A 26,001-nucleotide genomic window follows, 5' to 3' on the forward strand; every position below is an offset into this window, starting at 1 on the left:
GCGGCAGTTTTTAAAGCTGTGCAAACGTTGGGTTTGGTGGCATGGACAGGCAGCTGGCTTACAAGATGATCTGTGCTCCTCGGGACCGGGACAGGCACCAGCCTCCCACCAACCCCATGTGCCCGCGGCAGGGGGACACCCACAGCAGGGTGACCCACGGCAGGCCGACCCCCATGGCAGGGCAAGGCTGGAGTGGCAGCGAGTGCCCAGGCACCTCGTCCCAGGACACGACCTTGGGTTCTTTAATTGGTTCCAGGACACCGTGCGTGGAGGGACACAAACAAAAATTAAGCAAAGACGATCATAAAACATGACAAGCGGGTAGGAGGACTGAAGCCGGAGTCCTCAAAGGAAGAGCCCTTGAAATACTGGAGTTATGTTTGGAAGTGACAGCACCCAGCCAGTAACTCTGCACTATTGCACACAATTTGTCTTGGGGTTTTTCAGCAACAAAGAGGCACCGGAGCAGCTTCGCTGCTCGTGGCCTCCCGTGTCCTATCCCTGCGGCTCCACGCTCTGGGCACAGCCACGGCCATCACCCTCCCCTGGCCCCAGGGGACCTGCCCTGCCCTGTCTCAAAATCCCCTTTCTCCCAGCAAAAGCCTTGAAGGCAAATTTTCCTAAAAGAAAAAAAACCCACAACCTTTTAGGTAAGGAATTGTGTTATCTTTGACATTTCTAAATCATCAAAGCCATGCCATCGTTGGTACCAGGACAAGCAGGACTCCAACAGCCGTGGAAGGGGACTGAGCAGCCTCCCTCTGACCATGGCTTCCACGCTCGGATCACTTTGGTCTTTCACTGCATGTGTGAAAGGACTTGAAAGTTGAAAAAATTAATTCCAGACAAATATTAGTGAGGCCTCAAGTGGAAAGCACATCTTCCTTCTGGGAATTTATAGTTCATCCACTTTTATCTTCTGGAGGCTCTTTGGAGATCAAAGATTTGATCAACCTTCCCTTTGCAAAACTCACAAAGAAAATGGTGTTATCAGTACTGTGATGTGATTTTTAATTTTTTTTGATGATTCATTGCCCTTCTCTAAAAAGTGAGATACCTTCATGTAGGTCTAAAACAAAACAGCACAAGTTACAGAAGAAAGCTATTCTGCTTATTTATTGATTTTACGGCTGTTACAAGGTCAGTTCCTAGCCTGACAGCTTACACTTGTTAAATGCTGCCCTACCCAATAAAACCGCAATGGCCAAACACAAAGGAGCTGCTTGCCAATGGAACCTGCCTGGCTAACGCCACCAGGAAAACGACCTGTTGCTCTGGCAGTTGTCCCCATCTCCATTGCGCTACGGAGTCAAATCCCCTAATTTACAAAGAGATGTGTATAAGGGGTGGGAACGTGCTATGTTTCTGGAGTGACTCAGCCCTGATGCATTCAGGGAACATAAAGAAAATCTGGGAAGGGAATGCAAGTTATAAAAGTACGACACGTTTTTACCCAGGCACAAGGATGATGAGAAAAGCCCTCGTTAGCCCACCGACCTTCAGCAACCATTTCTCACTGTGCAGCGATTCTCTGCACATCTGGCAGCAGAAAGGCAGCACTTAGGCAGCCTAACAGCCTAGGCTAACAAACATCTGCCTGCAGCGCTCCATTTGCACTGCCTGCAGACAGTGGAAACTTGCTACTTACACAAGCGACTTGCGAAGACACTGGAATAGATTTCAAGGAGCTGGTGCGAAAGGATTTGGATCCTGCCTGAGCCATCTGAGCATCAGAGCGACACCAGCTCTAAAGATGATGGACCACATTTAGCTGGAATCACTCAGAGAGTCTGTACCAAATGCATCATACTTGTCAGCATTTCGGGGAGGAGCAATCCAGCGAGTTTCACGAAGCTCTTTCTTGGAGCTGAGCCACAGAGAAACGCTTTCCCACTGTGAAATTGTGAAGGCTTCAGGGAGATGGGAAACTCACAGAGCCAGGGACTGGAAAGGAAGACTAACGGCAGCCAGGAGGTCTGCAGCGCAGTCAGGACTTGGGCTTAGCAGGCATCAAGCCTGCTCGATGCTGACCACTGCTCCATTACCTCTTTCCCTGGCATCCAGTCCCCTTCTCTCTGTGTAGGAATGGACCTGTGCAGTAGGGAAGCGCGGGAGCTCTTCCAGGAGCTCGACACGGGGGGCAGTTCTCATGTCTCAGCGTGGCTGGAAAATCATGGAAAGACAGCATTGGAAATCAAATTCCTCATACCTAAAGCAGGCAGAGGATTCAAGCTGGGGGAAGGGACTGAAAACGGAGTTAGTTCTAGTTATTTTGGCATTTATTATTTAAGTTCTCAGCAAGTCTTCAGAGTGGTTTTGGTGCAACAAAGATGTCGCAGTATTGACTCTAAATTATGCTCTAACTAAGGACTCTGGTGCTGTTCTTAGAAGAACAGAACAGATGACATTACATGACCTCAAGCACAAAATGCAATTTTAGCAGGGTTCAGTTTCCATTTTAAAGCATGCTTCAATCGTCCAGGGGCTTTAGAGGGCACTTGCCGCATGAAGAGCCAGCCGCTTGGCACCACAGCTCCTGGAGAGCCCTGGGAACCGGCACCACATCCGCGGCGTCACACGCCACCAGCCACTCGAGAGATGTGCTCCTGGCTGCCTGCATCCCTGTCCCTTCCTGCAGCGCCCTCGGCTGCCATGGCCCCGCTTGTGTGAGCCCCTCTGGCACCCAGCTTCCCACCGCTGTGCCTCACGCGGGGCAGGCACACCGTCACACACCACCTCCAAAACCAGCCTAAACCAGGTCTAATGTAGAGACCTGTACAAGAGCAGGGCTTTGGCACCTAAGCCTAACGAAGCAGGACACGTGGAGGGTGCTGGGGACGGTGATGGCACAGGGAAGCAGCAGCTGGTGCCCTGCAGACCAGGAGGGCAGGCAGCACCGTCACACCAGGGAGGTCCAGGGCTGTCACCCAGAAAGCCCCGACGCCCTTGGGGTTTGCATCGCACATCCTTGTTTTCATATTTATCAAATCACCGATAAATGATTTTGAATTTTTTGGTACCTTTCTGCTCTCTTAATACAAGCTCTGTACAACTTTGACTCCCTTTCACATGGGCTTTCAACCCTCCTGGGACTCCGCCGCGCTGCAGAGCCCCATTAGAGCAGTTACCGCTCCGCGACGCAGAAGTTCACAGCCATTTGTTCCACTATGAAGAGCTACTTGATGATTTTAAGCAAAGACAAGTGTACAGAACAACAAATACAGGTATACAAGCACAAATTATAGCCTTAAATGAGCACAGAGCCTCACTGTCTGAGGAGTCAAGGATGAAATTACTAAGCAGCATTAATTTGCACAAAATCACTAGACCTACAGTTGCAGAAATCAGAACTACTGGAATTCCTCATCTGGAAGGCAATCAAAATCGGACAGAAACTATCAAAAGCCACAGGTGCCAGTTTTTTTCCTCCCCCACATACAGAACTCTTGTACTGCGGCCATAACCGCGACCTGAAAAAAAAAAGTCAGTCTTCTGTGTGTGAAAATGAGAAGCACAGTGGGACTCACCATCTGGCCCTTCGCTGCCTTTACTCCTCTTATTTCGACGGACACGTCTACCTTCTTCTCCAACGTGCAGCTTTTCTTCGGGGTGAAAGAAGTTCAGCAAGGCCAGCTGGAAGAAGAAGGACAAGTTTAAGGACCTTTGGCAAGGATGGCTTAGCCGAGCGGAGGGATCGGATGCCAAATCCTTTCCATCAGGGAGAGCTCTGCTGAGCTGAGGGGGAGAGCCAAGGGATACATGAGATGGCAGCTCATGGATGCTCAGCTCATCCCAAGGGAAAACACAAGGAGCTGTGTCCCTCTGGAAGCAGTCTAAGACTTGGGAAAACTCTGCCTGAAGGGTTTTAGCAGGGAGAAGCATGCCTCCAGGGCACGGGGGGCTGCAGGGGCAAGGACAGAGGCGGTGTCAGGGGAGATCTATAGCTGGAAATAATCAAACACCCAAATGCCAATGCGATCATTTCTAATTATTCTCTGCAAAACTTGCTCAATCCTGGAGCTCTTTCACCAGTATTACTCACTGCCAGTAAGTTTTTCCTCTCTCAAGCTCTCTTCTGCAAGCCTCATTAGCTACTGAGATTCAAAGGTCTTCAGGGACCTTTAAATCCAATTCAGTACACCACATAAATTAACACTTTAAACCTAGAGCAAGTACATCTTTATAACATGACTTTTGCCAAGAGGCAAAAATTATATGTAGCGACCTCTTATTAATGAAAAAATAGTTGCTGCATTAAAAGCCCTTTGACAGTTATTAAATCAACATCCCTACCCAGAAACAGGAATTTGGGTTTAGAAACTTCACAAGTCCTCCCAGCTAGCCCAGGGCACAGCAGCTCATCACCAGTGGCATTTTCCCCAGCTATTTCCACTTCCTAAAATAAGGAATGTCACAAAAGATTAATTAGGGGCCAAACACCTTGTTCTGTGTGTTACCGCACCCACCAGCAACCAGGGCTGCTCTGGCCACGATGGGGTTTTCTTTACGCTGAAGAAACCCGATCACAGTTACTGAAGCCATAAATAACACAGCCAAGCCAAATCCAGCCTAAGACAAGAACCAGGAGGCTCCGAAAAGCATGACCAAAGGTTATCAAGTGCGTTACTGTTCTGAGAACAAAAACTGTGGCGTCAAAAGCATCTCTGAAATAGCAAAGCAGAATAAACTCCTCCCATGAATTGCTAGTTGAAAGAGTGGCTCGTTAAACTCCAGGCCATAAAGAATCCCTATCAGAAGTAATAATCACTGAAGGTCTCTTTGCTTTGGACGTGCCCCAGGGCTCTTGCCTCCCCTCTCCCACCCCTCAGGGCCCGCTCTGTGCACCAACACCTATTCCCGAGTTATTTCCCATGCACACACACTCTTCTTCCAGCACAAGAGCATCCCATTCCTGCCTCCTATGGAGCAACCGCTGGATTTTACATTTGCATCTTGCTTTACTCCAGCAAGCCCCAATGCAGCCTCACAGACGGGATCTGGGAACCCCCCAAAGCGTTTCTCAGACTCCCAAGCTGTTACTATTTAATTTCGCCAGCACACAGGCAGGTCTGCATTGACCGCGATTCCGGGTGTTTTGTCATTGCAATGACGTCATGTCCAAAAGGACCCTGAAAATGCTGCGGGATGGCCTGGGACCAGCTCTCCGCATGCAGTTGTATTTTTCAACACACCCAAAACGCAGTGACAAGTAAAAACCAGCAACTACCTACCTAAGGAAGGACTAATGGCAGTGTCAGATGAATCAAAGGCTCCCATTTACAAGTCCTAGTAAACGGAGAGAACAAGCTCCCTCCGCCCATCTTCGTTATCCTCCCGCATCCCACTGCGCTGACCCAGGCATGGAGCACAGGAGCAGGATGCTCCTGTGGATGCTGCCAGTACCTTCCCCTACACAACAAAGCAGGGCAAAGGATGAGCAAAAAGTGAATGTTTGGGGTTGGGCTTTTTTTTAAACCACTTATTTAAATCAAGCTGAAACACTGTAGAACTAATTGAAGGGACAAACTGCATTATAATTCAGGTTAAAACTTCGATAAAATCATCAGCACTGCTTTTGAATGCTGTTATTACTTGGCTCTCTTATTTGAGCTTTACAAAACAGGACTAAATAAAAGCACTGAAAATGGAGCCCTGGGGAAGCAGCCTGGTAAGATGCAGCCTCCCACCCCAAACAACCCTCCTGGCTCTGGCCAAGTGGCACACAGGATGCTCCCAGCACTAAGGCTAAACCCAACATTTCTCATATTGAGCAGATTTTGTAAAGGCACAGCCCTAATTGTGTCAAAGCAAACAGGCTGCCTTGCCCTGCTATTGCAAATACAATTTTAACACAGCATCCACAGCACAATATTCAGCTCACCCCACGCCACCTCCTTCCCCACATCTGGGCACTGACGCGGATTGGTGATAAATACACCGATAAATACACTGATTTCTATTCTTGCCAGGTGTAAGCTTCATCCTCGCATGCCACCCTCCTACCCACACTGGAAAGAAACAGAACTACTAGTGGGCTTGGAACAATTAGGAGTTTCATATGGAAAATCATAAGGATTTGAAAAGGATGGCACCCCCGATTCTCTCATTGATGGGTTTTATCGTTTTCAGTGAAACAATCAAAGTTACTCGAGAGACCTGAAAACTTTTCACAATCTGAACAAAACCCTTTCAGTTTAGTCTCAGAAGGGGAAATACAAAAGACTGATACAATGTGTTTATTTTCCCGGACAGTTAATCAAAATAACTTCTCTATTCACAAAACTAAGGGCTCTGCTTGCTTTGGTCAGCAGTGATAGTAATGTGAAACCTCTGTTTAAAAAAAACAAACCCAAATAAAAACCAAACTCAAATTATGGCTACCAAAGCACATCCCCCAGCCACTGCACGCAGCCAGACCTTCCTCCTTCTCCTCCTCACACCATGGATACAGCAAGAGCCATTGGTGCGGTCCCAGCCCTCCCCTGCCACTTCCACAAAACCAATGCTGGAAAGCATCGAAATCAGGACCAAACCCTTTCCCCTGCCCTGTCCCCTTCACTGGGCTCCTCCTGAGCCCCTCCAGGCTCCACTGCATCCCTCTGGAGCCAGAGACCCTTCCAGAAGCCACCTCTGCAGCGCTGCCACTGGGCAGGAAGGTGTCCCTGGAGCCTCCTCTTGTCCCGGTGGAAGAACCTCAGCTCTGCTACCCTGTTCTCACCCACGTTTTATTCTTACATCACACTGATTACTCAGCAAAACACTAAACATGGGCTAGAAGCAATCTACCTATTAAACCGTGTCTTCCTAATAAGACCAAGTCAGAAAGAGAAATGCCGCTGAGGGTGACTGACCCAAACACAACTTTTAATTAGAAAAAACACAACGATGACAGCTTGTCGTGACCAGGCCAGCTACAAGCACACACTGCTTCGAGATCAACCCCCCGAAACCGAGCCTGAAACTCCCCACTTAGTCTGGTCTGGACACAACTGGTGCGAGCAAAGAGAGAGGAGCTTGTCCCAGGGACTACTGCCATTGCACTTTTACCAGCATTTAGCCATTTATTCTGAGAGGTCCATCCCCAGGTGGTGGGAGCTGCTGGGAGCACTGGGGAGCTCAGTGGCAGGGCGAGGGATGGCCACGCTGCCTGCTGGGGTGCAGCCCCAGGAACACCCCGCTCAGCTGCCAGCTCCCGCGCTGATGAAGGTGACATTTCTCCCCGATGACTCAAAGGGGCCGTTGTTCCAGGGGCTGCAGCTGCGGGAGGTCGGGGGATGCTCGGCCGCTGGGTCAGCCTGTGAAGGGCCGTGCTGTCTGGCTGGGGACGTGGCTGGCACAGCTGTGCCGGTCGGAAGAGCAAGCGATGATTTTTCCACTCACTGCCCCCTGAGATACGATTAATGTATTCACCCACAGCTCTTGGACCCTGCAGCTTTGGGTCTGGACGTAAGGGTGCATGTTGTGGCTCAAATGAAATTCATCTACTCCCTGTTATGTGGTGTGGCCGCAACAAGGGAGAGGATTTGCAGAGTGGAATGAGCAGATGTTCGCCACCCATCCAGCAAAGTATGATGCAGCCACACAGACAGATGCAAAAGGAGAAATAACCTTCAGTGAAGTGCTGCTGGCTGGACACGAGCGCAGCATTCCGACACGGAGGTGGCTGAAAGCAACACTTCACATTCCCGGGAAACACACTGAGCAGTGAGGACGGCTTCTGCGGGCTCCCTGCCTGCGTGGGGGACAAAGCAGTGGGCTGGGCAGGAGTCTCGGTCCATCTGCTGCGGCCATTCCCATGGCTGAGTGCTTCCCAGCATTTTCAAAACACCCAGAAACGTTTTGCACAAGTATCAGTTGCATCGTTTTAGGAAAACGTGGAGCAAACATGCTCGCAGGGCTCGAAGGAGCTCTGGCTCGCTGAGCTTGGGTGCCCCATGCTTGCCCCCCTCGTTGCAGCTCGTCGTTTGGATATGCAAGACCTGGAGCTTTGCCAGGTCTGGGAGATGAGATGCCAGAGCTGGCGGGGCGCACCGGGAAGCTGGGTGGCCCCAGCCCAGGGGATGCTGATGCTGGGCAGTGCCGGGCGGACACAGCTGGCCACACACCCTGCTCCAGTACGGCAGCTGGGGCAGGGTAGGGCTTGGCTGGAGCGCCCCAGCTGCGGCACCCATCCCTCCCGTGGAGGTCTGGGAGAAATCATTGCCCTGGTTCACTGAAACTCCTCATCCTCAAAGTCAGGGAGAACTGATTCTCCCCACCACTACATGTGCAGAGTGAGAGTATTTTTGAGGAGCCCAGCAAGCACATACCTGCTCCCCTTTTAAAAAGCAGTCTCATTTTTCTCTGTACAGCTACACAACAGCAACAGAAAAGTCTGGAACAATCACCATTTCCCTCCTCCCCCAATCTAAAGCCCTCAGATTACCTTAATTTTAGAAACACCATGTAAACCCATTAAACTCCACACTCTTAATCAAGCAAATCACTATAGGATGCAAAAAGGTCACACAGCCAAGAGAGGCAAAATCCCAGGGGAAGCGGTACCTCAAAATAACCTGGGAAACAATAGTAAAGGCATGCCTCCCCAGAATGAAACAGCTCTACCTTGGGTACTCTCAGCAAAATAAAGAAAAACAAAGGCATGCATGCAAAAGCACTGATTTTCTCTACAGCCACGGGCAGAAACCGCTCTGGAAATGCAGAACAAAGTCGTGCTGGGATGTCGAGGGAGCACAGTGGGAACCCCCAAAACAACGCAGCCTGCAGTCACCCCGAAACTCATCTGGCTTGTAAGGACGGATGTACCACGCTCTACAGAAGTAAGAATAAAGAGAGGTGTGTGTGTTTATACATATACATTTTTTAAAAAATAATATTAAGGTACCATAATATAGGAAGCTTCCTTCAAGCTGTGAAACCCAAATGTGCCACAGTGTTACGGCTGGATGTACAAACCACACGCAATAAAGAAAACTATGCTGGGATGCTGAAATAACTGTTACGGTCTGCATATTTAATTGCATCCCTCTGCAAATGCCCTAAATAATGCACACCCCTCAGAAACACTTTAGAGATACGAAGAGCCACTGGACACCAAGGGGACGTGCACTTCCCGTGGTCAAACAGCTTGAAAATGAGAGAAGTGGAAATATATAACCTGACCTATGCAATTATGTACTAAAGGTGTATTTTTTTCCTTATGCAAAGCCAAGTTGGTAGGAAGAACTAGTGTTGTCTTCCTGATTAACAGCAGAATTGGGAAAAGCATGCAAGTGTTCAGGTGCACAAGCCCTCTTCAGTGAAAAGTGCATTCTTGCAAGGCCTTTCAGAAAGTATCTATCACTAAACAAAACCCCAAAAGAATTCTCTGCATGCTGTGTTACAAAGTTGGCTTCCAATTAATCATGAGAAAGCTAGACCAGCCAGCTTTAGATTTAATCAATAAAACCCACTCTCCTGCAGCACAATGTCTTAAAGCACCAGAGGAAAAAAAAAAAAAGTGCATGAAATCATCCCCTTGCATTATTGTTTAACGGTATTGTTAAAGTCGAATTCCCTCATCATTTGCAATTTTGGAGATCATTAGTGTGAGAAGAGTAATAACAAGACTCAGCTCTGCAGAAGCATTCTTTGCAAGCAATGCTGCTGGTTTTCTGGCGCTCTGAAGTTCAGCCATCGGAGGTTGCGGTTCAGAGCAGCAGCTACTTGAATATCAGCCCCATTGTCCTCCATCAGAAATTCGCCTCTGGTAACACGTGGTGCAAAAAAAAATTAAGTAGAATATTTATTTTCAAACAGACTAGAAAGAAGCTTGGGGAGTAGCTTTGCTTTATTGAAAAATAAAACCCATTCAACATATTTTAAGTCTTGTTTTTGTCATCATTATTTTTCCTCATAAAAATGCAAGAAGCGAAAGAGTGAACAATTCCCATTTCAACATGACAAAAATTTATACACGACGTCTTGTCTGCAAGACAAACCACAGCCCTGCACGCAAAACTCTTGTAACATGATATATACCGTGAGGCAGCACGGGGTCAGCGATAGCGATGGAGAGAGTCAAGATTATACTTTCTCTAAGCCGGAATTCTCCTAACCCATCTTTCTCACCCAGACCCAGTGTTTTCAGCCCAGCTCGGCTGCGTGCATCCTTTCCAGGGGTCTGGAGTACGTTACATACCGTCCTCCACCAACCCTTCCCTACACCAGCTTCTCTGCTGTATGAAAGCTCAGGTATGGTCCTCTCCTTCAAGACTGCCCATAACTCTTCTCGTCCCTACTGATTCATCTCTGCCATTGCTCCCCGGCATCCTCACCCCCCTCCGAGGTCTGCCACATCCCGGCTCTCACCAGTTGTTCATCCTGAAGCCCAGGGTCCCAGGGGCACAAACCATCAGCTTTGCGGAGACACAAAACCCACCACGATCCCATTCTAATCTGCATGCAAGGATCCTCACTGAGCCTTCTAGACCCAACAGTGATCCCTCACAAAAGCTTTTTTCCACCCAAAGCTATGAGGCAAAGCAATTCTATAATCTAGAGAATAAAAGCACCAGCGATGCTAAGGAGCTTATCCAAAGCTGGGCATCACCTCCATCAGAGGTCACCTCCACCCCATACTCACGAGGAGCTTTGGAATGAGTGACAGCTGAGGAGCCAAGCAAGTACCTGACCATTAGAAAACAGAAATGCCCTTGGTCTCCCCAGATGGAGGTGGATCAGGGAATGCTATGGACCAGTGGCACCGCACCAGCTGCTGCCAGTGGGCAGGAATGTCCATCTCGGTCAGTCTACGGCCCTTAACGTGCCTCCACTGCTTTGAAGAAGCAGATTTGAGATCCTTTCGATCTGCTGAGCATTTCTGTCCTTGGGTTGAAAAGCCTTTCCAAAGGGGACTGCGCAATCCCAGTTTTCAGAAGGCCAGTGAGTCACGCTCCCGGGTCTTCTAGGCACTGCGGTAACAGAAAATCATTAGAGAACAATAAAAGAGGAGGGAGCATATTTTCTTTAGTTTTTATTGGTATTTTAACTTCATTACCCAGGAAAGCCACAGTATTTTTCAGCACAGAACATTAAATCTGATTGCCAATTATCAGTTCAAGCCTCACTACAAAGCAACAAACCCAGTGAATTAATTGCCTTTGCAGGGTACAACACAACTCTTAACTCTCCTTCAGAACCGAACCCCTCCCAGAACTTTCCTTGCCTTTCCTCCTTTTCATGCGTTGCAGAGCCTTTTGTAGTCCTGAATCTAGGGCAAGTCATCTTTTTGCATACTGCAGCCCCCCCCCCCCCCCCCCCCAGTTACAGCTACCAAGCTTCTACTGCCAGAACTGATACCCTGCCCCAACGATGGGAAACCAGAATACAGGCTTTTTAAAATTTCGTTTGAACTTCAATAGTGAAATGCCTAGATCAAACCAACCCGCCAAATGCCACGCTATTTTTCAGAAACAAGCCTATCTTTTAAACCAAAAGCATTTTTTTTTCCCCCTACCAAAAACCCCTCAAAATCAGGAGCAGGTCACTCTCTTGACAACTACTACAGGTAGCAATTTCTGGCAACGCAGGCAGGAAAGGCAAGTCAAGGCTGTACATGGATTAAACTGCTTCTGAAACTGCCCAGCTCATGACACAAGGCGTTACTTCCCAATATGAAGTGCCTCACCACGTATTTCCAACAACACAATGCTGTCTCATGATGGCCTCTCTAACTACGTCAAGTCTAGAGGCTTTGGACAGTTGGCCAAGCTTCTGCGCGTTCCATAAATTCAGCTTGGTTCGATATGCAACGCACCAAGTGTTCGTATTTCCACCCGATTCACTGCTGCTTTGCCAGTGGTTACTTGTTCTTTGCGAAGGTCCAGACCAGCGTCAGCTCTGCTCCTCCCACACGCTTCTGTGTTAATGACAGACCACAGGCACACGCAAACCCAGGTTTTCATAGCAACAGGTTTGAAATCCTCCGGGTGAACGTGGCAGCACGGCACGAGGCATGCTCTTCCAGCCCCCAGTCCCGGTGGTCCTACAAGGCAACAGGACCCTCTGCTGACCTGGGAGTCCAGGTCTTCTTCAGCAACCACCCTGTCTTGGCCCAAGGGTATACACCATTTATCCAGGCTGTGGCTGCTCTTCCATTTTTTCAGCTGCTGGTACACGACTTTAACCTAGAGGGAGAGTCTCAGCCCTGAAAAACCTCAGCCACAGCAATTAAGGCGTGAGCTTCACAGACGGTGCCGAGGAGACAAAACTCAAGGCCGGACAAAAGGCGTCCTGGGCCAACGCCGACACCGAGCTGCACTGGAGGATAGCTCCTCGTGGTGTTATTTTCACAGTTTCCCTCAGCAGCCACATCTGGGCTGCAGGTCAAGGGAATGAGAGGTGCCAACATCCGCAGGGAATATCCCCTGCATCCGCCTGGAAGCAGGGAGTGCTGACCGCGGGCGCAGGTCTGCACCGCGCACATGGATGGTCACTGAAGGACTTTGCTGAAGTCTGTTCCACCATGCTTGACTTTGGTTTTAGATGTCCCAGGGCAAACAAGCCTACGAACAGCGGTGTTTACTGCGCTTTTTTTAGAAAGAATGGGATATAAAAGTGTAAGTGTAGGGAAAATCTGACCCAAGTGAATCCATTGCTTGGTTTTTAGTTTGTGTCAACTCAGGGAACCTGAAGCAAATGCACTGAAATCCCAGGAATATGGCAGAAGCAGCAGACAGATGGGTTTGCTCTGCACGGGAGGGGAAGAGTGTAACTCTGGAGAAGAAAGGCTTCTGGCATTCCTTCAGCACAGGCGGAATAAAACATGCAACACCGAGAAACACAGCTTCTCTCTTAAAAACTCTGTATAAAACTTGTTTCTAGCATAAAATCGAAGCAGGTACACAGTCCAAACCCCTGGGTTACACGTACATCACAACTTCAACCGACTTTGCGGAAGCACCCAAGTAGCTAAACTTGATACCAAACCAGCATCACCTCAAGCCAAGAAGACCATGATGTGCTTTGCCATGTCCTTTGCCCAAGTGCTTGTCCCCAGACAGCCTTCTGTGGAGCTGCCGTGGTCTGGGAAGGAGCTGGTGCCTGCCGGGAGGCTGGCGGACGGAGGCACGATGCTGGGACTTCAGCAGCACCAACGCTGCCCGCGGCACAGAGCGAGGGCAGAGCCTTCCGATCCACTGCACCTGCCGGCACTGACAGGGAAAGCTAAAAACACAGCCCAGATGTGCGGTAGAACAAGGTCAAAGCTGAGTTTAACACCGTATATGAGAACACCTGTAGTAAATTTTTAAATGGTAGCAAGAGTAAGGGATTCCTGCTGCAGGCGTTCCCGTCTGGGCACAGCAGACCCGCAGGAACCAAGCGCTTTGCTGGCAACACGCTGGTTAAAACGCTGAAAAGTATCAATGTCAGTGCAAGGTAAGGAACTTAAATCAGTTCCTTTCGTCTCCCAAGGAAATCAAATTTAGCTGTGAACCAGCGCCAGACAGAGATCTGCTGTCTATTAGCATGAATTCTCAGTTTTTCACGTTTTAATCAGCCTTCATAGTCTTTTTCAGTCCCATTTTCAGCCAGCTGGGCTATGTACCCCTCCAAATGGAGGTCACGGTTTCTTCTCCTGCATACCAACAGCAATTCTTTTCTTATTTTAGTGTTTATATTATCAAAGCATTTGTGCACTTCTAAAAGGACTGCACACACTTGCATTTGGGGAGAACCCTGCAAGCTTAAGCGACTTGGTGTTAGCCGTAGTTTCTCCTTTTGCCTGTTCCTCCATCTGTGCCTTTGCTCATGCTTTCTCATGACCTGGACCTTCTCCAGTACATCCAGGACAGCATGAGGTCAATAGCACAATCCTCCTCGAAGCCGTATACCTCTTTAAAAAATTCCTGAAATCAGGCGTTGCTCCAGCAAAGAGCTTCAGGGCTGTGCTGCTCTACTTGGAGCACCTCTGTTGCCCTGAGAAATAAAGAACTGGGCTCTTCCCAGCCTGCAAAGGCTCGCCTTCAGCCACCCTTGGGTCTCCTCCTTAGGAGAAAGTTTCCTTTTGCCGTGTTTAAAGACATTTTTAAGAATACCTGGCATGTTGCGTTAGCCATGACAGAAACACTGATCTCATCTGGCTTCCACAACCAATATAACACGAACCATAACGAGACAGAGTGACCATGCCCAGAAGATGCTGCTGGGCCACTCTCCACTGAGTGTGCTTCTCTTCTGCCCAACGCCTTCCACTTGCACCACTTCCAGACATCTGTTATGAGGCAGGAGCACTGAAGCCCCAACAGCTGAGCCAGCTGAGAAGAACAGCTTCTTGAATGAGGAGTCACCTCTCTTTTGAACCCCATCTCCAATGCAGATGTACAACCAAGGCGATAAAGCCACACCTTCTTGCAAGAAGTGGCCAACCTGCAGAAGAGATGCAGCTGGATCCTGCTCTGGAGCTTTCCATTGAGAACGTGGTTGCGCCACCTGAATTTATCACATTTTTCAGGTCTCTGGTACTTTTCCTTTTATCTTTCAAAGTTCTGCATAAAGCATTGCTTGAGACAGGACTGGCTGCAGCAAAGGATGGGCTTGGATTCACTCCCTGAGATGAGCCCTACAGTAGAAAGTTACAGGAGAACATCTGTCAGACGCTAGAACCGATGAGCTTCATTCTGCCCTTGCTATCAGGTGTCCGCTCCTCCCCTATTTTTGGAAATCTTCAAAAAACCTTCACAATTCTGAAATCATTTTGCTATAAACTGTTCAGATCGATGAAGGTTTAAAAACATTTTTCCTTGCTCCATAACAAAACAAAGCCTTCCTGTTAGAGCGCACTTTTCCTTTCAGCACAAGGGTTTTAAAATCCTATTTTCTAAATCTGGATGTTAAAATTGGCCTTCAGCTATGATTAATTTTTATGACATTTTATTGGAAGGAGAAAAACGGAAGGGAAGGAAGTAGTCCAAATCAAATAGTATTACCATTAAAATTAAAACAAGTCCACTTTAAATGTAACATCCATGAAATAATGCTTCCAACATAAGGATTAAAAAGTCCGCTACAGCAACCAGGAAATAAACTCAATCAGATTATTACCCGTGCCTTTAAACAGTTTCCATACTTGCACCCCTAACAAAAGAGCCAGAAATCCAAGAACAAGCTAACTGCCGTCCTTCCTCCGTGCAAGCGCGGGGGTTCGGCAGCGGCATCGCGGTGTGGCCGGAGCTGCCGAGCTGGCACCCGGTGCCATCAGACAACCCACACCCTCGGCCCTAAGCTGCTTTTATCAAGGTGGCTGCTTGAGACGGTGAAGGTTTTAGTGCTGATTCCCCCCGCACCTGCAGGAGCGCATGGCATGGTGGTGGGAGTGTGCACGGTGTACGGGCGGCAGCCAGCATAATTATATAAAATTAATCGGTTCAAATAAATGATGCCTTGCTGCCTAATTAATCGGATCCACTGCAATTAATGTCAAAACAGACTATGACCTCATACAAATGGGATTAAAAGCTCTGAAAGCGCTCATTTTGCTTCAGGGCATGGCAATGCAAACAAGTCACCGCAAGGCAGAGCTGGGGAGTGGTGCTGCAGCGTGCCAGGGATGCTCCTTCCACGTGGGAATTGCAAAACACCGTATCCCACAAGGAAAGCGGTGCGAACTGGGACTCGTCGGAAGCAAACGGGACACAACGCAGGACTGGGGAAGGGAGGGAATGTCCCCATGAGCCTTGCCTCCAGAAAGGGGGGAGCACGAAGGACTGCTCAGCACCGGCACCTGCAAAGCAAGTTGCCTCCAAAGAAATCCAGTCCTTGCCAAAAATTGAAATTATGCTGCTGTTCAGCCCCCTCCTGGCTTGGCCTTCGATGGCTGCATGAGCTTAGCCGCAGCAGTTATCTCCCCTGGAAGCGCAGACACCTGCAGCACGCTTCTGTCGCCCTGGCACTCGCTGAAACCACTGGCAGGAGGTGAAATCCCCCCAGCACTTCACGTGTGCTCCAAGGAGTAAAGCCTACGGCAGTCTGAGCTTGCCTGCCGGCTGTGCCATCTCCTCACCTTACCCATGCTGTCTGGGCAGCTGAGGGAGCAAGAGGTGGCACGCAGGGACGCTGATGGCCCTGCAAAGGCAGAGGCTGTGCCCGCCGGACAGCACTGCCGGCACCGCGGAGCCTGACCAAGTAGACGTCGCTGGGTCCTACCCGGGGACTTCATAATCCACCATTTCAGGCGCAGCAGAACAGCAGAAAACTGAGCTTTGAAGAAGCTAATGGTGCCTGGCTGATCCGAATGAGGAACACCAGGATGGGCTGTAGAAATGGAAACTACAGGAAAACAGCTGGGAGGAATTCAGGAATTTGAATTTTCCAGAAGACGCTATCTCACACACTCGGTCCCAAACAGCAGCAGCGTGCACATCGCTGGCCGTGCTCTAGGCTGAGCTTCGGGGCTGCCAAACAACCCAGCGCCACTGCTGCTGTACGGATCAGACGGACTAATAATCACAAAACATTCTCCGTTTACTCCCTCCATGGAAGCAGAAGGGCTGCTTTTAATTGAAATAAAACTGCATCAAGCCACCCCACTGTCTGAGCAGCTGTCCATTGAGCAGAGCTGCAGCTGGCACCATACGAGCAAGTGCATTTCGAGGCTGAGCCAAGGAACTACATTTTCTTTTCAGCAAAGGAACCTCAAATTACGCCGCTCCGTCTCCAGCTGTGGGCATGAGACACAGCAGCACTAGACAAGAAAGGAGAGGTGTTCGTTTTGTGCAAGCCAAGCCTTTCTGCTTCAGACTTTGATGTGATGAACTAGAGAGCATGTCTTTCAAACAGGCGAGAGCAGTGACAGCAAGATGCTGCACACAGCAGCAGTCAGCACAGCGTCTCATGCCGTGAGGGACCATACATTGTCAGACCATCCAGATGTTTCCATCCAGTAAGCCAGGCCAGCTGTTACACAGCTGCCTCAAATTGGGCTTTGTTAGCTCTTCTGCAGGAGCAGCAGCTCGCCTGTGGCTCGCTTACAGGTTCTTACTTTCTGATGCAGAAACAAAATGTTTTTGTATAGTTCTACTAGTTTGTCAAGACAAGTTTTAGCATTATTTTAAGCTGGTGGAATCTGCTTGTGCCACTGTGGTAGCTGCTTTCTCCATCGCACGGACGCTGACCGAGGCACTGGAAGATTAAATGACTTTCTGAAGGCTAAAAAAGTCTGGAAAAAAATTTCATAAACATTTCTGTCCATAAAATGAGGATTAAGCTCGCTTGTAAGGTTTGCAAGCTGGCTCTCAAGTGTTTCTGAAACCCCTCTTACCCCCAATTATTTAAAGTTCAATATTCAATTGCAAGTGTGCACACTGCATGAAGGTATTGCCGAACTGCTCCCCTGAAGCAGACCCTGCTGACTCTTCCCCAGGACAACCTAATCTTGTCACTTTTTTATTTTTACAAGCATTAATTTTATCATTATCCTCTTCTTTTTACCCAGCTAACTGCTGAGTACCAGTTATGGAAGCAAAAAGTCCTCCTGCATCAACCCAAGTCCTGCCAGCAGTAAGGTTTCAAAGGCAGATACAGATAATTATATATATTTATCTGTCTACCTAGGTACCTCGGGCACCCCCAGCTCTGAACCCTGGCTCCTGTGGCTGGACACCCCCCCGCTGCCTCCCAGCTGCTGCCCCCCAGCCCCATCAGAGCATGTGTGGCAAACAACCTGCCCCAGCACAACTGGGGACCTGCCATGGCCGCTGTCCCCTCGCCATCTCACAGCCACAGAGACACAGGTTTATCCCTCCCTGCAAACCCTGGCGGGCACGCCAATGCCAGCAGAACCCTGCGGACTCCTGGAGCCGGCTGGCAGCTTTTGCCACTGGGAAACGGGCAACAAGTCCAGCAGCAGAGGCTGGGGAATTCACCAGCGTGTCCCACAGTTTTCCAACACACACCTTAGTGCAGCATGTGTACTGGGGGTCTCAACCGGGCGCTCTGCACACTCACCGTTAATGGGGAACACTACCGCAGTGACAGAAAACTAGGAAAACAACCCACTCCTGCAGCCAGGGAGAATGTTCCTGCTTTTCTGGGTGAGACGAACAGCTACATGGCTTGGGGCTCATGAAAAAAAAAAAAACCCTAATACTGTTTACAGACAGAATTTTGCAACTTCTCCAAATGTCACCCCAGGTCGTATTTTGCCTGCAATGGGGATGCAAAACCTGAGCAAACTCCGCAGCCTGTGCAGCCCCACATGTGCAAGGAGCAGCCCCACGCTGGCACCGCGCAGCTGCCCAGCCCCACGGCGCTGCCAGCACGGCCGCGCATGGGCAGCAACATGTACTAGAGAAGGACCCCGAAAACCTTATGAAGGCTTGAAACTGAAGGATGGAAACTGTTTAACTTTTGCCAGGAAAAAGTATCAAATGTATCCTCACTGGATTTTTCAGACAGTTCGGTTTGGTTTTGTTTGTTATATTTTTTTTCTTTTCTAAAGCTGAAACTGGCTTTCTAAATCATCCTAGACAGGCAAACAAACAGAGACATCACACTGATTCAATATCCAAGCAAAAATTATTCCACTGGCCAGGTTTTGCTACAAATTAAGTGTACTGAAGCCTTTCTTTTTCCCCATCGTACATACTGAATCTGGTAAGAACTGCTCATCGATACAGCCAGGCGCACTGCCTGCAAAGCCCATGGCCAAGGGCAAGATCTGGCTACAATCCTGTTCCTGAGGAGCCACAGCATCGGTGACCAGCTGGAACCACCACTGCGTGGGTCACGTCGGGGCTCTCGGGATGATCTTGGAGTTATGACGTTGTATTCCCCCGAGCATCGGATCAGCCAAACCGGGAAAGGCTCCCACAGCCCCCCAGATGAACGAGATATTTTACCATAACCTTAAATAAACAAAAAGCAGAGGAGACAAGATGCTGCCGGGAACTACAAAGGGCAATTGTAAACACAACAGCAGATAAAGCAGATGGATGTTTTAAACAATCATTTGTGCTAGAGAACAACACATGGGATACGTCCCTAAGCCTGCAGGGAATAAACTACTGCAGCCAGAAACCACGTCACGCAGCCAAGTCTCAGTTTACAAGTGTTACCTGCTTACCCTGAAAAAGCCCATAAATAGAATCCAGGGCAGCAGAAATGCATAACATTGCAATGAGAAAAACCAAATGACTGAGGATCCCACATGGAGCCAAGGATGCTGGAAACCCTGCCACAGAGATCTCGAGGCCCCCAAGGTGAGGTGGTTTTAATTACCGCAGAGATCTGACACCCAGCACCCAAAAAGAGATGGAGATGCTTGGTCTGGATCGCAGTCAGAGGCGGCTCTGGCCCTCCTTAGCTTTTCGCGCAGAGAGAACAATTTGATTTTTTTGTTAGCAGGCTGGAGAGGCGCGGGGCTGCAATGGAAAGCAGGGCGAGCACAGCAGTGGCAGGAACCCACCCCTGTGCCAGATTTCACTGTCCTTACTTAAAAAAAGCACACACACCCTTAAACAGAACGTAGCAAAGAACAGAAACTACCCATAAAACAGCCTTATAAAACAGATTATTTTGGAATTACACCATCATTTAGATGGTGGTGTTTTGGCAGCAGCACTCCACGGGGGTCGGGCCCCCCCAGCGGGTGGCTCCCGCTCGCCGGCAGCACCTTCACCTGCAGCTCAGCGGCTGAAGTTTTTAACTTAAGAAATTAAAACTGCTGTCTGACAAGGCTCAGGGCGCTGTCTGGTCCCTCGCTCCCAGCTTCCTCCCCAGGATCAGGGAAATCCATCTGCCAAACGTGCAAGTAAAGATTTAGCCAGACTGGGGTTAACCTTCCCAAAGCGTGATGCTGCTCCTCACCACCAGCTCGGGTGCTGGGTAGGTCGGCAACCCACTGCCCAGCTCAGTCCCCATCTGATCCGAATGCCACCTCCCAGGGGTGTCCCACAAGTGTCCTGTGGAAGAGCAAACCCACCGGGGAGTTAGGATGGGGGCTTTAACAAGCAAGGAACTGTCTTGATGCTCGGGCACCAGAGCAATCCCAAAGGGAGACGGCCGGGCACAGCAGGCTGGTCTGTGCCAAGCCCCGGCTGACCCCACCTCTGGTCCCCGCGCAGGGAAGCTGCGGCAGCCCCGCCATCGAGAGAACAGCAGGATGCTGAGAGGCGGCGATGCCGGGAGGAGGAACCCCGGGGCTGCGCGGCCCCTGACCCAAGGTGCTGGCAGGGTGGACAGGCTACTTGCTGCTGAGTGTGACGCCAGGTGACATCCATGGCCGGGCCAGAGAGAGGTGCCGGGTAGGTTTGCTCAGCAAAGCGAGGGCAGGAGAGCAGAGCAGAGTGGGAAAGCTGGCTTCCTCGGGCAGCCCAGGAGGAGGGGGCAAGGAAATGCCCCCTGCTGCGTGCACCGCTGCCCAGGAGCGGGTGGGCTGGAGTTTTTAAGACCTGAGCACAGGAAGGCACTGCAGGGTCTCCAGCTCTGGGGGGGCTTTGCAGTGCAGCTCCCCAGCGAGGCCAGGCCATGTGCATCTGAAAGGGGCGTGAGGTGGGCTCCAGCCCTCACCCACCACCTCCCTTCGCACAGCAGCCCCTCAAGCTCAGCGCAAAGGGAACCCTGAAAGCATCCCAGCACGAGGACTAATGTCACGACCAACACTGGTGACACACAGCAGCCCACCAGAACACCCAAGAGATGCCCAGGAAGGCAGAAGGAAACTGCACCGCTTCAGATCAGAGGTGAACTCCAATAACAAATGCATACATTGGACCAATTCGGATACACTCAGCAATACCAGCACGCGCTAGACCCGCAAAGGGCACGTTTACCACCTGGCTTTGCCGGGGGCGGGGGGCTCTGCTGACAGCCCCAAGCACTGCAGCTCTGCATACAGGGCTGTGGGCAAAGCGGGAACACTTCACTGGTACAGCAATACTGAGAGAAGAGATCCTGAAGTACACGCATGATCTTAGTTAGAGAAATCCAGAAAAACTAATGATTAGTCCCGCCTCGTTACCAGATGCTCACATATATCACTCGCAGGGAGAGCAGAAAGTCAGACAACTTTATGCAGCAAGGTCAACATTCAAAAGGAGAAGGAACCCAAACCCTCTTTCAACTTTTAGAGTCAAAGAAAAAAGAGAAAAGGAGAAAAAGCATCTGAAAGAGATGAAATATGCACAGCACCCCAGAAGCATAAAACACAAATCCCCCAAAAAAGTCATTAACTCTGCTAAGAAACCAATCACACTCGGACTGAACGTGCAAAACACCCTGTACCTCCTGGACTCACCTTCTTCTGGGATGCTGTCAGTTTTCCATTAGCAGAAGAGAGGAGGGATTTATAAAACAGCTGTTTCTGTGCAGACACGATATCCAGCAGCATGTCCCAACACCTACCCCTTCGGTCCTGCTTTACAGTCTCACCCACGCCCCTGAAGTGGCTCTTTGTCAGGCACCCCGGTGTTGACATATCCTGTTCTGCGGCATTATGCACAAGGGAAAGCAACAAAAGGTTGGGCTGCGCGTATTTCTGTGGATTAGCTGCTATCATTCTAGCCAGGACCAGTGCTTGTACGGCGTATTTATCAAGATAACTCCCTTACACAGGCATTAAACAGAATACCCAACAGAAGTTAGCAACAGTTTAAAGCACCGTAACAAACAGCCGTTGCTCTTGTGCTACCTGGTGATGGAGGAGAGGCACAGGTTTTCCATCAAGGCTCTTCAGAAGTGCTTCACTTCAAGCAAAACAGAAAGCAATCGCTGCTTGCTGCCTGCAGAGCGACAGGGCACGGGAACCTGTGAGCAGGCAATGGTGGAAGCTGCTCTTGCACTATTTTTTCTAGCTTAGCATCTCCAAGTCAGCTTCCAGTGTGTCTCATAGAGCCTCAGCTCTGTTGCAGTTAAAGGTTCACCCACACCCCAGCATCCCCTCTCGACACCAGTGCCAGGCTATATCTTTTAAGAGCAGTTATTTACTGGTGAGCAGACTCTGAGACGCATAGTTATGTAGATTATGGAATCTTTCCATCGACACCATCAGGGTACCCAAGTCTTCTTGCTGAAACCAGATCAGGAAACCTCTGACCCAACGAAAAGAAAAGCATGCCAACAAAACCCCAGGTCACAAGTGCTAGAAGCCCAGAGCACCACATTGATGTCCCATGGGAAGGCTGTGGGAAGGACCTCCATGACCACACCACATCACTGGCAGCTCCCAGCCGACACGGGCTGAGGAGGGACAGTGCCCGCTCCCCGACAGCCCCGTCCTATCGCGGGGCCAGGGACACCAGGACCAGCCCCCCCTCCACCCCAAACCCTCCTGGGTGGCAGCAACCAGACGCCAGGGCTCGCCAGGACACCTCCGCCAAAACTCCCTCAGCCAAAACCCCACCGCAGTGCCCCCGACTCCAGCAACATTGCTCCCGGCTTGTCACCTCCAAACACAGTTCCGCCAGAGTAACCGGCAGTGGGTAGAGAGGGAATCTGCTCTTAAAAAAAAAACTATTAGAAAAAACAAATCTCAAATGAAAGTCCTGTTCCTCACGCATACCGCCAGCTTGTCATGTTATCAAAAAACTTTAAGTTTACAAAGATAACACACACACACACACACCCCATTATCAAACTCTAGGCATTAAATCCTGCATCTTCACTAATTTCGCAGCTTTTCTTTCCTTAACAACTGATTAACAGACTTACACTGCAGACCCCAGAACAGGGCCTTACGTGGACCAGGACACTAAAAACCAAAAATGTGCAAAACGAGAGGGAAAAAGCTTTATTCCTACTTCATAATCGGTAGGTAATTTTGGCATGACAAACCCCTCTTAAAACAGAAAAGCGCTCTGTTAGCAGATACTGTTGCAGCTAGCAAGGCACTCTTTCTTTCCAGTTTGTCCTACCTCAAACAACTTGTGCAAAATTAATTGTTATTTTCTGTAGAGCAAACGCTCAGAAGCTGCATTACCCAATATCTGAAGGGTTAGCTTTCTCTTTGTAAATCAAACAAGAAAAAAAAAAAAAAGGACTTAAGACAAACCATGAGCTTTTATATAGCTTGAGGTCATCTTTGTCTTTCTTCTGGTAGAGGGACAATGCCCCTTTTAAGTGCATTGGGTGGCTGGGGCATGCAGAGGTAAAATGGAGAGGCAAGGAGGTATTTCATTATAATAAACATAAAAATAAAAATTTAGAAAAAAATTAGTAGTCAGAGGGAAAAAACAAGCTCACGCAGAGGACAATTCTGCTGAGGAATTGGCATCCTCGGTTAAGGCAGAGGAGCCTGCCGCCCCGCGCAGCCCCTTGCCATTGGAGCCTCTATCTGCAGGACCCAGTCCAGCAGTTTTTGGGGTGAGAGGCAATTACATATTGCATTTAAACAAGCTTAACTTACACCCACCCATCAGCAGATTTACAGGCTTATCGCCCGTTTTTCAGCACAGGCAAGGGAGCGATGCAGTTTCAAGAACCGTTTCAAAGACTTGTAACAAAAACACGCACATGGGTTCAAAATGCATTTCACCAGCTTGAAGTCATATGTTGCCTAAGAGACTTTACAATATAATCTGGAGAAAGAACAGCACATAAACACAGTGCCTACATAAGCAAAGAGCCTGGGGGGGGGGGGGGGGGGGGCAGGGGGGAGAAGAAAGGTTACCGAATACTCTGGCAGGATTTGAAAGAGTTTTTGTATCAGCTGAAAATCTTTCCAGATTAACATAGATAACGCACCGACACCTGAACTTTTAAAGATTTATTTTGAAAATAGTGATAAGCAACTGTTGGATGGAGGAGCACTATGAGCTTGATCTAAAAATAAAAACAGTTAAAAAGAGAGAGAACAAACCAACATGGAAAACTACCTGCTGCAGAGTAACAGAAAATGAAAAAAAAATTTTAAAAATCTTGTTTGTGCATGACCTGCCCGAGAAAATATAATTGTCATCATCATTCCTCATGGCATCAGTGCATGCTAGTTTTTTTTTTTTTTTCACTTGCTTTTAGTTGTAGTTGTTTCTAGTTCATTTACTCTCAGTTTTTCATGTCCTCGACGGTGGTTTTTGCCCCAACACAGGAGGGATTGCTGGAGGAAATGCCATTTTAAGGCTATCGAACTGCCCAGCAGCAGGCAAAGACCTGCAACTTCCAACCCGCCTCATCCGTACCCAAATATCCATCCTGCTAACCTTTGGGACAGACCTCAGTTTTAACTACTTGTAGCTTTTTCCAAACCTGTGGCTGAGCATCCTGTGACGCACAACCCCACTGACCAGGGTTTGAAGAACCGCCCCCAGGTTTGCAGAGCATCTCCCCATGGCTGCCAACCGCCCTCTGAACCCCAGCATCACAGAAGACCCAAGGAGAGGCAGAGACACGCTACACCCAACCTTTGTTAATCTTTTTGATTCCCATAACTTTCTGCCAGACAGACCGGAGCAGTCCCCGAGAGGTCTATAAGCCATAAATCACGGCAGCCCTCACTCCGGGGAGCACGTACTCACCCATTAATCACTGCTGCAGCTCAATACCAACACATGGACAACTCAGAGCCTTGGTCCCAGACGCTACAAATTAGTTCTAACTATGCAAATCACAGCCATAAAACAAAAAAAAATCAAAACAATAGAAGAGAATCCAAACCTTACCAAGAGGCCATTTTCTCGCAATATAAATTTTGTCAAAGCTTGCTCCATAAACCAGAGCAGCAACAGCCGGGGTTTGAGGACTTCATTTGAGGACGAACATGTCCAAGCCTCTTCTACTGTAAAAAAGACTTTTCCATCATCACCTCACGTACCCTGCAGCAGGAGGAGAATGTGCTGAGGGCAGGCAGGCGCTCGCAGGGGTCCCTGCCCCCCTACCTCCAGCACCCCAGGGACAGAGGACGAAGCACAATTCCCACCCCCTTCGCTCAGGGATCAGCTGCAATGCAAAAAGGCTGGTTTTTCCAAACTATGTTTCACGTCTCAACGGAACAGCCTGCCTGTAAGTGACACTTCGGCAGGGCAGGAAGAAGATGCCTGCTGCCCTGCCCGAGGACAGGCAGCGGTGGAGAGGGGGAAGTGGCACACAAAAGAACACCTAAACAACCCCAAAATAACCCACCGTCTTTTTTCCATTTAACCTGATATGACAGTTAACCTGAGGCACTGGAGCAAAACATTCCCACGTTCAGCTAAGATGAGCCACGACCCCAGAGGACGCGCAGCTCTCGGACGAGGTGCCATTCAGGCATCGCAGCAACGCATCCCCCTGAGCAGCAGCCCTGCAGCATGGCACCACCTCACGTCACACCAGGGGAGGGTTAGATGGGATATTAGGGAAAAATTCTTCACCCTAAGGGTTGTCAGGCACTGGGACAGGCTGCCCAGGGACCAGGTGGAGTCACCATCCCTGGAGGGACTCAGAAGACTTGCAGACGCAACGCTCAGGGACACGCTGTAGTGGTGAGCTTTGCAGTGCTGGGTTAACAGTTGGACTCTATCTTAAAGGTCTTTTCCAATCTAAGTGGTCCTGCAATCCTGCTTGATCTGTCCACCTTGATGGCACCTCTGCAGGGAAAGCAGGACACAGCGCTGGCACCCAGTGACGGCACTGGGCGAGATCGCACTCTGCAACGGGACACAGCACTTGCCACCGCACGCAGATCTGAACAGGGAATAAATCTCTCTGTCCCGCTTCATAAAAATCCCTCCCAACGCCTCCAAAAGAGCTACTAGAGCATGGAAAAACAGAACCGACGGCTCTGAAAAGCCAAGCCACCGTCCTGCCCGCACGTGTCCTGCCAACAGCGGCTGACACAGGTTTTCGGGGCATGTACCTCTCCCACCCGAAAACAGTTAAGTTTCCCTCCAACAGCCTTCTGCAAGTGAAAGCTCAGCTCTTCCTCAAGCTGCTCTGGCAGTTTGGGATGCCTTTTTTTCATTAAATCACTCATTCCAAGTTGAGAGCTTTCCGTAAATTTAATTTGAGCTAATCACTTTCTTGCCAATGGAGAAAAACAAATCAAAGGTT

General features: G+C 49.4%; 1 protein-coding gene across 5 annotated transcripts in view; it reads right to left on the minus strand.

Moving 5' to 3' along the window:
* Nucleotides 1–26,001, minus strand: part of EDA (ectodysplasin A) — an 81,737-nt gene that overhangs the window by 29,184 nt on the left and 26,552 nt on the right. For all 5 annotated transcript variants that reach the window (XR_008749716.1, XM_055818266.1, XM_055818265.1 and 2 more), the window contains exon 2: nt 3,528–3,633. Coding sequence is in view for 4 of the 5 variants with exons in the window: in XM_055818266.1 (XP_055674241.1) it covers nt 3,528–3,633 (106 nt within the window). In the remaining variant the exon portion in view is untranslated. The remainder of the gene's footprint in view (nt 1–3,527; nt 3,634–26,001) is intronic.

This window comes from Falco peregrinus, chromosome 13 (genome assembly GCF_023634155.1).
Source record: "Falco peregrinus isolate bFalPer1 chromosome 13, bFalPer1.pri, whole genome shotgun sequence".
Taxonomy (NCBI): Eukaryota; Metazoa; Chordata; class Aves; order Falconiformes; family Falconidae; genus Falco; species Falco peregrinus.